General features: G+C 49.8%; 1 protein-coding gene across 22 annotated transcripts in view; it reads right to left on the bottom strand.

Moving 5' to 3' along the window:
- The window catches only part of DYSF (dysferlin), a 222,362-nt gene that overhangs the window by 172,072 nt on the left and 36,523 nt on the right, over positions 1-13,767 (bottom strand). For 21 of the 22 annotated variants that reach the window (XM_082671898.1, XM_082671901.1, XM_082671904.1 and 18 more), the window contains exon 4: positions 3,775-3,880. In XM_082671898.1, coding sequence (XP_082528024.1) covers positions 3,775-3,880 — 106 coding nt within the window. Of the gene's footprint in view, positions 1-3,774; positions 3,881-4,046; positions 4,116-13,767 lie in introns of those variants that run through there. The other variant, XM_082671897.1, reaches the window with a different exon arrangement.

Below are 13,767 nucleotides of genomic sequence, written 5' to 3'. Positions count from 1 at the left end.
CCCTCAGGCGACACCCAGCAGCCGGCAGAGGGTAAGATGTGGCCCTGAGCTGAGGCAGGGGCTGTCGGCAGCTCTTCAGACCACCTGAAGGAAACTCAGGGGTTCACCAGAGCACTGTGTCCGCTCACCTCGGTGCCTGCTCCCAATACACAGGACCCTCCTGCCTCCCCGACCCACCCCGCCAGTGGGTTTCACGTGTTTTGTCACCCAGCGGGTTTCCCCTCCCGACCCAACTCTGGCATTTAAGGCTGAGGAGATTCCGACATGGTTTTCGTGGTGTATGAGCCACACCCTCATTAGCAAGCTGCTCTCAAACTACATTTGTGAGCATGTTGCCTCTTTCCTCCATGTGTGTCCAGCACCCTCGTGGGCCTGGAGGCTCCCCCAGGACGGGGGTAGCGTTTTCCCCTTCGGGCCAGAGGCGTCTAGATAATTCTGGCATCTTCTCATGGCACACGGCCCAGCACGCCACATCCGAAGGGACTTGGGTGAGAATGCCGAGTGACAGGCAGGTGGAGCCCACGGGCCAGCGTGCAGCAGGCCCCTCCTCTCCTCTCAGTCCCTCTGGGGTTTTCTAAGGATCCCACAAGCCCTGACTTCACTCCCCTCACACCATCAGCAGGTTCCCTTGGCCCTCTGAGGTCATCCGAGCTACAACCAACAGGGGATGCCTGGCAAACTCTGTCCATCGGACTCAGCCCAGAAATCGGCCTCAGTAAATGGCCAGTGAGAATGCACAGCCTCTGACAGGGCTCTCTGTCCCGTCTGAGCAAATCCCCAGCTCTCTGTGCTCCCAGCTGCCGCGCAACCAGCCCCAGGCCCCGGGTGGGGAGCCCCAGTTCAGAGGGCCTTGGGAGCTGCCTGGGGCTGCAGTGTGACTCAGCACAATCACAGGGGCTAGAAGACGGTCCTGGACCCTCTCCACAGGCCAGAGCTACCTCCTGGGCTGCAGGGAAGGAGGCCCCATGCTATATTGTGATTTGTAAGACATATATATTTGGTCACTGAGATGAGCAAAATATATTTTTCATAGATATTTCGTCTTTGTCCCCATTTCCTGGCTCACGGCTTCCAAAACTCTTGGAATTTCTTAAGTGCCAAGAGTGACAAAGGTGGTCTCTTGTTATGTTAATGGAGTGACCTTTGGACCCCACCTAAGGATGGGGCTGGTTGCCAGGAGGACCAACTGTGTGAACAGAGGGTTGTAACTTCAGTCCCACCCCCAACCTCCAGGGATGGAAGAGGGGCTGGAGGTTGAATCAGTCACTGATGGTCAACGATTTAATCAATCATGCTTAAGTCACGAAGCCTCCATAAAACCCTAAAGGCTGTGTTTCAGAGAGCTTCTGTGCTGGAGAACATGTGGAAACTGGAGAGAGTTGTGCTCCCAGAGAGGGCATGGAAGCTCTGTGCCTCTTCCCCATACCTTGCCTGTGTGTCTCTTCTGTCTGGCTATTCCTGAGTTATACCCTTCTATAATAAACTGGTACAGTGGCACAGTGCTTAAGAATCCCCCTGCCAATGCAGGGGACAAGGGTTCGAGCCCTGGTCCGGGAGGATCCCACATGCCGCAGAGCAGCTAAGCCCGTGCGCCACAACTACTGAGCCCGCGCTCTACAGCCCGTGAGCCACAACTACTGAAGCCTGCGTGCCTAGAGCCCGTGCTCTGCAACAGGAGAGGCCACCGCAGTGAGAAGCCTGCACACTGCAACCAAGAGTAGCCCCCGCTCGCCGCAACTAGAGAAAGCCCACGTGCAGCAACGAAGACCCAACGCAGCGAAAAATAACAAAATAAATAAATTTTTAAAAATAAATAAACTGGTAATCTAGTAAGTAAAATGTTTCTCTGAGTTCTGTGAGCCACTCTAGCAAATTCATTGAACCTGTGGAGGAGGTTCTGGGAACCTCTGATTTATAGCCAGGTGGTCAGAAGCACAGGTAACAGCCTGGGCTTGCGACGGGTATCTGAAGGGGGGTGGGGGGCAGGACTCAGCATTTAACCTGTAGGATCTGATGCTATGGCCAGGTAGGTAGTGTCAGGATTGAGTTGAATCGCAGCCACCCAGCTGGTGTCTGGAGTATTGCTGGTGGGTGTGGAGAAGCCTCCACGCACACCTTGGAGGTGGGTCCAGGAACCTAATTTACCCCAGCTCCCGGAGCCTGTGCTCAGCTGCCACCCATCACCTTGTGGCTCTCACAGCCCCTTCCTGGAGGGGTGTGTGACAGAGTGGCAAGCACTGGCAGGAAACACCAGCGTCGCAGATGCAGAGAGGGCGAGAGCGAGGAGGTGACTGAGTGGCCCAGCCAGGAAGCGAGAAACCCCGGTTGGAGGCACTGGGGGCCCGACCCTCAGCAAAGTAGGCAGCGCTGTCCCTGAGACGCCGTGGAGAAGCACCGCGCAGATCCCCTGACTCAAAATACCTCCTTCCCCAGCTGCCTCGATGCCTGCCACTCCTGCATTCGTGCTCTCCGTCTCAGAGGAGCCAGCTCTGGCCCTCTTCAGGATCCCTAGAAGGGTAGCTCAGCAGTCCCGGAGCCCTTCCTGACTACAGGAAGCATTAGCAGACTGAAGGGCTCCAAGGGAGGACAAAAGCGACTCAAGAGGTGATGGAGACAGGCTCAGCGAACCCTGCACGGAACCAGAATGTTCTACCAGTGAGCACTGTCTGAGAAAGGGATGAATTCTCTGAGAAGTGGCATTTCCCCACCAAGGAAGCATCCCAGCCATCACTGGCCTAAGGCACCTTAGGAGAAAATTCCAGCATCAGAAGGGCAGTGAACCAGGGGTCCATTCAAGTCCCTTCCACGACTGAGAGCTTAGGAGATGTGCCCCCTGATTCGTGTCCCAGGCTGGACGCCGATTCACTGTGTGACTTCAGTCATTCACTCTCTTTCTCCAGCTCCCAGTTCCCAGCAGTGGTTCCATTCAGAGCTCTGCCCAGACCGGCCACTTCCTGACTCACCAAGCCAGCCAAGAGCCCCCAACCTCACACACACACACACACACACACACACACACACACGCACACGCACATGCACACACTCCACCGGGCAAGGTAGCCACACTCTGTCTGACAGACTCCCCAGGGCCCCGCTGGGAGGAAGTACTTCCAGACTGTTAGTCCCCGCAGTGCATCCTGGGAGGTGGGGCTGACCCAGAGGGAAGGTCAGGAATTCTACTGACCATGAAGTAAGAACCCCGCAGGGTATATTTAGCTCACTAAAAATAACGGGAGGCCAGAGATGAGGGCTGGGAATTGTCTGGGAAGACTGGGAGAGCACTGGGAAGGCTGGCGGAGGAGCAGGAAGGACTATGGAGGAAGGGAAGGGGGTCTGACAGGTCCTGGTGGGCAGGGGAGGGGGGTGTCTGTTCCCCTTCCCTTGTGATCTGTGACCCAGATGACTCAGATATTCCGGATCTGGAGAAGGGGCCTGGATGGTGAGGAAGGGCTACCAGGCAGATGGAGGCTCCGTAACCAAGGCTGCCGAGAAGCTTGGGAAGACCTCGGGTTTCCAGTGAAAAACCAAGCCCGGGAGGTGACCCAGGGGCAGGCTGCTGTGCGGCAAGGCTGACTGGAGCCCTGCAGGTGGGGCCAGGTCCCTCCTCTTCCCCTCCCATCCCTTCCACCCCTGAGCCCCTCCCGGGCACTCCGAGCTCCAGCCAGGGCAGGCCGGGCCTGGTTGCTGGGGGCTGGACTCTGACACCCCACTGGGGTCAGGAGGGCAAAGCCTCAGACAGAAACCGGCCAGATGCAGAGGCCGGTGGACACTTACCCCTGTGGGCTGCTTCTTGCTGTCCAGCAGCGGGGCATTGAAGCTGGCAGACAGACTGGGGGTGGCAAGGACCTCCCGGAGTGGGACGTTGGCCTCCCCCAGGAACCTGAGAGGAGAGAAAAGTAGACTGTAGAAGAGCAGCCTAATGCGCCCAGTTCCTCCCCCGTATGCCCTTCACCACCGCCACCTCACGGATGCCCCACAGACCAACTGATCTGCCTAGAATGCCTAGGACCCCTCAAGGCTCCCCCGGCAGCCCTGCCCCCAGTTACCCCGTCACCATCCCTGGAAGACCAGGCCCCTCTCCCTGCACGAGAAGGACAAGAGACACTTCCCCCAAGGTCAACTTTGACCCCTTCTGCCCCGCCCCCACCCAGAGGCCCAGCCCTGCCACCCCATCTGCCTGGGTTGTTTTGCCCATCAGACCTGAACAGTGCACCAGAGCAGCATCTCCTGAAAGCAGGGGCAGTTTCGCCACCACTGCCTCTGCATTCTCCTCTGCCCCAGCAGCTCTCCTGACCCACAGCTACACAGACCATCTACACTGGTTTCCCAGAGCTCAGCCAGCAACGATGATAAATGAAAAACACACAGACCTTCCTATCTTCAGGGACAGGGAGAAAGGAAAACTGGGGCAGGGGAGGCATGCCCCACTCCCAAGAGACTATCACCCCACACACACCTGAGGCCGCATCTCTGACTGAGGGGAAGAGGCCCATAGATGGATGAGCTCTTAGGAAAGAGAAGGTCACCACCTGATGTTCAGTGAAGGTACCCTTCAAAGAGTGCCAAGGAAAAAGGTTGTGTCCCTAAGCTAAAAAGTGAGCAAACTGCATCCTGCAGCAGCGGCAGGAAACCAGGGCAGCGAGTGGCCTGTGTCAACCAGAACCGTTGCCCAGTGCCTACATCGGACTTGGGTGTGCCTCCTGCACATTACTGTCAGGACACAAACAACGACCAGCCACAGGTGTACTCTCATCATTTGCTTGTTAATTTTTTGTTTTTCCGATGGATAAATAGCACACCTATTATCTGGGACCTTCCTTTTTCTGGTCTCTATAACAACTGATTTGAACATGAGTTTTTATTACTGATGAAATAAAACTTCCATCTTGACCTAATGGGCTGACTATTAAAACTGGCTGCTTACAATGAGGTACCACTTCACATCCATTACTACTATCAGAAAACAGAAAACAACAAATGCTCACGAGGATGTTGAGAAATTGAAACCCTTGCACACCATTGGTTGGAATGGAAAACAGCATGGCGGTTCCTCAAAAAAATTAAATATAGAATTACCAGGACTTCCCTGGTGGCACAGTGGTTAAGAATCTGCCTGCCAATGCAGGGGACATGGGTTCGATCCCTGGTCCGGGAAGATCCCACATGCTGCGGAGCAACCAACCCCGTGAGCCACAGCTACTGAGCCCACATGCCGCAACTCCTGAGCCCACATGCTGCAACTACTGAAGCCCGTGCCTAGAGCCTGTGCACCGCAACAAAGAGTAGCCCCCACTCACCACAACTAGAGAAAGCCCACGTGCAGTAACAAAGACCCAACACGGCCAAAAATAAATAAAATTAAAAAAAAAACACTACAAAGCTTTTAATAAATAAATATAGAATTACCATATGATTTGGCAATTCCACTTCTGAGTAAATACCCAAAAGAATTGAAATCAGGGACTCAAGGAGATTTTTTTTTTTTTTTTTTTGCGATACGCGGGCCTCTCACTGTTGTGGCCCCTCCCATGGTGGAGCACAGGCTCTGGACGCGCAGGCCCAGTGGCCATGGCTCACAGGCCCAGCTGCTCCACAGCATGTGGGAACTTCTCGGACCGGGTCACAAACCCGTGTCCCCTGCATCGGCAGGCGGACTCTCAACCACTGCGCCACCAGGGAAGCCCCTCAAGGAGATATTTGTACACCCAAGTTCATAACAGCATTATTCACAATTGCCAAAAGGTGTGAGGCAGGAGATAGATGGGCTCCAGGTTAGACATTTTCAGCCAACCTCCTGTTTACACATCCAGATAGAAACAACAACAGGAACAGGGTAAATAGCTGGACTTTGCCTCCGGTGGACACTTTAAGATAACAGTAATCGCAGGGGCAGAGAGGAGCTGAACCCTAACCAGATAAGAGAAAAAGAGACCACATTTTTCTCATTCTCTAGGTCAAGGAGGCCTTCCCAACTACACATGTGCAGAAAGGCTCCTCAGGGGTCAAAAAGCGAGGGGCACCACCCCATAGTAGGTGATGTCAACCTACGTCTAGGCCTCTTCACTAGAATCCAACTTGGCTCAGAGATGCACACACACACAGAGGAGGACCCTGAGTTAAACCAAATACAGACACAGAGCCGGGCAAAGCAAGATGATTGGCCAGAGGAAACCTGGACGAAATGCCCCATAAAAGTGATTCAAACTACCACGAGGGTGCGACCCTCTCTCTGAGCCTGCCCCTGTGAGTCTATTCACGTTTTTCCTCCTAATAAACACTTTGCTTATTTCAGTACTGTCTGCCTCTTTGTGGAAATTCATTTCTACAAAGCCAACGGGCCAGGGCCTTGTCACTGGACACTGTCCCTGGTGGTCTAGTGGCTAGAATTCAGCGCTCTCACTGCCGCGGCCTGACTTCAATCTCTGGCTGGGGAACCAAAATCCTGCTTCAAGCCGCTGCAGGCCGAGGCCAATACCAAACCTAGATTTAATACCGGGTCTAGTCGCAGTTTCAACCTTTCCCAGAAATGTAATCTTAATAGGCCAGTCTAGAATGTTCTGGTCAAGCACCAGAAAGGTAATCTGTCTTGTGGGGCATCTCTACCCCACTCCCACCCCACCCAGAAGAAGACGAGGCAATCTGCATGATAAACCCTTGCCTGTCTGTTCCCCATCCAAAAAAGTTGATGTCCTGACTTTAAAATAACCCTTCATATTCTTTTGTTAATACCTTCTTGCCCCACCCTCCTTCTGCCTATAATATCTTCCATTTTGCACAACCCCTTGGAGTGCCTTTCTAGTTGCTAGATGGGACGCTGTCAGATTCATAACTCAATGAATAAAAAACCAATTAGATCTTCAAATGTACTTAGTTGAATTTTGTTTTTTAATAGGGCTAAAGGGAGAGATGTTTGCTAATATTCATTCCAGGGTTCTAACACCCCTCGTGATGCTAGGAATTTCCTAGAATTTGGACTGGTTTGTGTTATAGTCCTTTGCAGAACAGAGCAGGCTCGTACCATAGCTCACTAAACTGGGCCTCCTGGAGAGTCTCTATCCCAGAGTCAGCGAGGGGAAGGCCCCTGTCACCAGTGTGTTGACTGAAGTGGGCAATGTCAAAAAAACCAGACAGTAGGTGCGGAGAACCCCTGAATCCATGCTGTAAGCAGATGGGGTAGGGGGTCCCCAGAGAAAGAGAACCAGGCATGGCCTCCTTGACATAAGAGAAGCCATTTTTGGCCTAAACCATTTTGTGATCTAATCCTGGCCACAGTCCTTGTCCTTGAATAGATCTCAGTAATAATGATCTTAAGAGAACATAAAGGACAAACTTATCAAGGCAAAAGTAACAATAGCAAAGGTAACAAACCAGTTGTGGAGACACCCAGTTCTATTTAAATTGCAAAGACTAGCCTAAAGCACTTCTTGAGCTGTTCAGAATTTAAATCCCCCCTCAGGCACTCAACCACCAGATCAGCTGGAATCTAAGAGATGGTGACGTTGACCTTTTCTGACCTTCATGCCTTCAGTCAATTAAAGCTCGGACTCTGCCTACTGCCCAAGCCCCTTCTCGAATATGCATATACCCATAGCTTAAAACTTCCCCAATTTTGCTGTTCCAGGGAGACACTGCTTTGGGAAGGGTCCCCAAATTTCACTTTACTTGCTGCAAGTAATAAATCCTTCCTTCTCCTGGTCTTTGACTTGGTTGTGTCTTTTGGCTCGACACCCACCAAGAGGCAAACCCAGTTTCTGGGTAACAATGCGACACTGTGAAACTGGGGCAGCAGAACGGAGGGACTTGCTTGAGCAGGTTGATGGTGGATCCTGCTCTAGAACCTGTGAAAGGAAAATCAAAATAGAGTCGGGATTGGTAAGAGAGCTCTATAAAATGGAGCTGGGAGGCCATTAATGAAGTGTGACTTATATATGTCTCAGCCTGGATGGAATCTGACCTTTTGACCTGATGAAGTCATCCAGAACACCTGCCCGAAACTCCAGATATTTATCGGACCCTTTCCCTAAAATAACTCAGGAGAGTCTATCTACTTATAGACCCCCTACCCTAAAACAACCTGTGCTTTTTTTTTTTTTTGGCTGCGTTGGGTCTTCGTTGCTACACGTGGGCTCTCTCTAGTTAACGGTGAGCGGGGGCTACTCTTCTTTGCGTTGCGCGGGCTTCTCATTGTGGTGGCTTCTCTTGTTGCGGAGCACAGGCTCTAGGTGCATGGACTTCAGTAGTTGTGCCACACGGGCTTCAGTAGTTATGATTCGCAGGCTCTAGGGCGCAGGCTCAGTAGTTGTGGCGCACTGGCTTAGTTGCTCTGCGGCATGTGGGATCTTCCCGGACCAGGGCTCGAACCCGTGTCCCCTGCATTGGCAGGCATATTCTTTTTTTTTTTTTTTTTTTTTGCGGTACGCGGGCCTCTCACTGTTGTGGCCTCTCCCGTTGTGGAGCACAGGCTCCGGACGCACAGGCTCAGCGGCCATGGCTCACGGGCCCAGCCGCTCCGCGGCATGTGGCATCTTCCCGGACCGGGGCATGAACCCGTGTCCCCTGCATCGGTAGGCAGACTCTCAACCACTGCGCCACAAGGGAAGTCCCCAACCTGTGCTTCTTTAAGCACAAATACTTTCAGATCCTATCACAATTCTCGCCAGGCAACTTTTAACAACCTCCAGGCTTTTTGTCTTTAAAAGTCCCTCTTTCTCCCAATACTTTCACAGGTACCCGAATTTGCGTCTCCCGAATTGCAATTCTTAAAATCCCAAATAAACTATTTTCTTATTTGCAGCCTCCTGCATTATTTGTTGGTAGACAGACTTGGCCCCCAGATTCCCAGCGGCAATTCCTGGCAATTCTGAGGCTTCAGCCTGGGGCGGCGGGAGGCAGGGCCGCCAGGGGAGTGGAGGGATGGCAGCCCTGGAGGTGCAGACAGCTAGTTTGCCGGCGAGCCCCCGGTTCCGGACCCTGGAGGCTGCGGCCAGAGCGCGGCGGGTCAGGGCGCAGAGCGGGCCCGGCTCTCCTCCCTCGCCGGCATCCCGCCCGCCCAGGCCCCTATCAGGGAGAATTCCCGGAAGCGGGACGGGAACAATGGGAGGAAATGCAAGAGGAAGCGCCGGCCCCACCCCTGCCAGCCCAGGCACCTCCGGGCTGGAGGGACCGCGGCCAGCAGGATTGCTTGTTATTTCCTCCCTTAAACGTCTTTCAGGGCCATGAAATGCCCCCACTTGCCAACCCTGCATAGGCCCTGAGGTCAGTCCCTCCGAGGCCCTGAGGTCAGTCCCTCCGAGGGCCTGAGCGGCTTCACAGGCCTCCACTCCGCTAGGAGGTAAGGCTGGAAGCAGGCTGCCTATCCCTAAGCCTAAGGAGCAGGTTGTGGGCTGACGCTCCCGAGTCCGAGAGAGGCAGAGCCCGCCCTGTGTGGGCAGCCCCGCCGAACTGCGGGGAGGAGGAGGGAGGGAGGGAAGGGGGACGGATCTGAGGCTTGACCGCGATCGGAAACCCCGACGGCCACTTTTCATTCATTCATTTCACGGAGGACGGAGAAGATGTGTTATTCAGGGGGCTCGGACCTGGGAGGGTCCAGACCCTTGAGGAGACCCATCCCATCCTGAGACCAAGGCTAAGACACAGACCCTAGGGCGCCCCGGCCTTCTGCACATCAGGGATGCTGCACGCTCGGTGGGTACCAACCAGTGGCCCAGTGTGGCAGGCAGGATTCAGTAGCAGTCAAATGAGGCAAGGACGGGCCTGGGGTGGGGGTGGGGGGGTCCTGCACGGGCTGCCTGAGAGCGAGCTCTGAGTGTGTGTGGAGCCTGGTGGGCTGGAAGGAAACCCTGTGGGCCTTGACAGCCTACTGATAGAAAAATGCGCTGCCCAGTCTCCCCGGACCTGGTCGTCCCTCTTGGCTGTGCTGTGTTCCCAAGCCACTGGAATGTGAGGGCAAGAGAAGTGTGGGGTCCGAAAGAGCTGCTGCCATCCCAAAGACAGAAAGCCAGGTCAGGAATTAGCATGGGAGAGGGAGTGCAAGGTCAAAGCTGCTTCCATGTTGACAAGGCATACGTCCTTCCTCATGGAAAAAGAGCTGGTTCCCAAATTCATCATCCAGTAGGTTGCTGTCCTATCAGAAATGCGAGGTGGTGACCTCCAAGTCTAAGCCTTAAGTGGGAGGGCACGAATTAAGGTGGCCAAGTAAGTTGATTTTAACAAAGCACAAAGAAATCTAAACAATTTTATTTTAAAACATTGGGCCATACATGGGAAAAGAATCTAAAAAAGAGTGGATATATGCATATGTATAACTGATTCGCTTTGCTGTACACCTGAAACTAACACACATTGTAAATTAACTATACTCCAATAAAAATTTTAATAATTAATTAAAAAAGGAAACATCTGGGCATTTTACATCACTGTAAGATCAAAACACAAGAGACAACCCAAATGTCCATCATAGAAGACGGGTAAGTTAAGTATAGACATACAACGGAATAGTATACAGCTATAAAAATTATGGAAATGTTACACTGTAGACTTATAATGTATGGAAAATCTTCAACGTACATTGTTAGGCATATGGATCAATGGAACAGAATAGTGAGCCCAGAAATAAACCCACATACCTATGGTCAATTAATCTTCGACAAAGGAGGCGAGACTATACAATGGGGAAAAGACAGTCTCTTCAGCAAGTGGTACAGGGAAAGTTGGACAGCCACATGTAAATCAATGAAGTTAGAACACACCCTCTCACCTTACACAAAAATAAACTCAAAGTGGCTTAAAGACTTAAACATAAGACATGACACCCTAAAACTACTACAAGAGATCATGCAAAATTTTCTCTGACATAAACCGTACCAATGTTTTCTTAGGTCAGTCTCCCAAGGCAATAGAAATAAAAACAAAAATAAACAAATGGACCTAATCAAACTCACAAGCTTTTCCACAGCAAAGGAAACCACAAACAAAATGAAAAGACAACCTACAGAATAGGAGAAAATATTTGCAAACGATATGACCAACGAGGTCATTTCCAAAATATACAAACAGCTCATACATCTCAACAACAAAAAAACTAATTGAAAAATGGGCAGAAGACCTAAATAGACATTTCTCCAAAGAGGACATACAAATGGCCAATGGGCACATGAAAAGATGCTCAACATAGCTAATTATTAGAGAAATGCAAATCAAAACTACAATGAGGTACCACCTCACACTGGTCAGAATGGCCATCATTAAAAAGTCTACAAGTAACAAATTCTGGAGAGGGTATGCAGAAAAGGGACCCCTCCTCTACTGTTGGTGGGAATGTAATTTGGTGGATTACAGAATGTAATTTGTGGAAAACAGTATGGAGGTTCCTCAGAAAACTAAAAATAGAATTACCATATGATCCAGCAATCCCACTCCTGGGCATATATCCAGACAAAACTGTATTTCAAAAAGATACATGCATTCCTATGTTCATAGCAGCACTATTCACAATAACCAAGACATGGAAACAACTTAAATGTCCATCAACAGATGAATGGATAAAGAAGATTTGGTACATGTCTACAATGGAATACTACTCAGTCATAAAAAAGAACGACATAATGCCATCTGCAGCCACATGGATGAAACTAGAGATTATCATACTAAGTGAAGTAAGTCAGAAAGAGAAAGACAAATACCATATGATATCACTTACTGCGGGATCTAAACTATGATACAAATGAATCTATCTGTGAAACAGAAACAGAATCAGGAACATAGAGAATAGACTGGTGGTTGCCAAGGCAGAGGGGGTTGGGGGATGGGTAGAGTGGGAGGCTGGGGTTAGCAGATGTAAGCTTTTATATATAGAATGGATAAACAACAAGGTCGTACTGTATAGCACAGAGAACTATATTCAATATCCTGTGATAAACCATAATGGAAAAGAATATTGAAAAAAAGAGAATGTATATATGTAAAACTGAATCACTTTGCTGTACAGCAGAAATTAACACAACATTGTAAATCAACTATACTTCAATTTTTAAAATATTGATTTTTTTTTAAAGGTGCATTGTTAAGTAAAAAAACAATGTTCAAAAAAGTGTGTATAATATGCTACCTATTACTTAGAGTGGTCAGATAGATAGAAAGTGTAATGGTGTTTGCCAGAGGCTGCAGGGAGGGGACAATGGGGAGTTATTGTTTAATAGGTATAGAGCTTCCGTTTTACAGATGAAAAGAGTTACAGGGATGAATGGTAGTGATGGTTATAAAACAGTGCAAATGTATTTAATGCCACTAAACTATATACACTTAAAAATGGTTAAGCTAGTAATTGTTATGTGTATTTTACCACAATACAAAAAAATCTATTTTAATAAATAAATATACTACCTATTATGTAAAAAAGAGGAAAGTCAGAATTTATACTGGTGATTAATCAATAATATGAGTGATACAGAAGAAACAAAGAACAATGGTTACCTATGGGAGAAAGATGAGAATTGCGCAGCTGGGGAAACAAAGGGAGAACTTCTGCTGCATTTTTTAAAATAGAGTCTGCTTTTATAACTCCTTAAATTTTTTTACTAACTCAAAAATTAAATTTAAAAACAAAGCATAAAAACTCTTTAAATTTTATAATTTATTAATTCAACAAATACTTATTTTGCCTATCAGACAAAACACCGAGCCTGCCCTCATGGAACTTACATTCTACTAAGAGCTACCTGCCTCCTGACTGAGTGTATATCAGACACTTTACATGTATAGAGTGTCTAATATACACTCAGCGGTTAAACTGACGCTAGCCCTGGGGGGTAGGTACTGGTATTAGTTCAATCCACCTTACAGATGAGGAGATTGGGACTCGGAAAGGCATTTGACTTGTCTGATTTCACACAAATAACAGACAGAGCCAGACTCCAAGAGCCTTGCCTTAGACCCCATCCTGGACCAGTGGCACACCTCAGAGCCCCATGAGCATATCATGCAAGACACAAAAAGACCCTTTGCTTCATCCATGGAAAAGAGAGCCCAGGCTATAAATCTGATCTGGTTCAACCTTTTTAAAAAAATCGAATTCCAAAAGCTGTATTAATCATGCCTTTTTATTTTCAATATTTTGATGTTTTGATATCTGGGGCTTTGCTCACTTTGGAGGGGCTGCCCCTCCCAGGACTAGTCAATTCCTAGAGATATAAAGGACTCACCTGCAACTGCACCTTTCATATGCATACCCACCAAGCCAGAGCCCACACCCCCACCCCCTTCTCTATTGAGCACTCACACCCAGCCAACATTCCCCTGCACTGAAAACCCCAGGGCCAGGTGCCACATAACTTCACATAGCCCCTGCCCTCCAGAGCCTGCTGAAATTATTCAAACTAGCCGATCCTAAACCCGCTTACCCTGCCTTGCCTGTTCTTTTCTGAGGAAACCACAGTAAAGGCTCTTGCCCATGCTTTCCCATCCCTCCCCCTGCCTCCCGACTGACCCTGGTGCTTCCCCACGTGGCCCCCATGGTGCGGCATGCCCCCTCCTCTGAGGAACGGTAACAAACTATCCTTTCAATGGTAATCATCTCCTGATTTGTTGGCTTACCATACCTGAATAATAACAAAACCTACATTTTAAAACACAAGGCTGCTAGTTCTTTGTTGGGGAGATCAGGGGTGAATGGTCATTTTAAAGAGCTCAGTAATCGCACCCTGTAGATGGGCTACACTCTCCTATGAAGAGGAGGTTGTGAGGTCTAGTAGTCTACACTATGCATTTGGA

The sequence above is a fragment of the Grampus griseus genome, assembly GCF_964374135.1.
Source record: "Grampus griseus genome assembly, chromosome: 15".
In the NCBI taxonomy this organism is placed as follows: Eukaryota; Metazoa; Chordata; class Mammalia; order Artiodactyla; family Delphinidae; genus Grampus; species Grampus griseus.
This window is presented reverse-complemented; position numbering and strand designations above follow the sequence as displayed.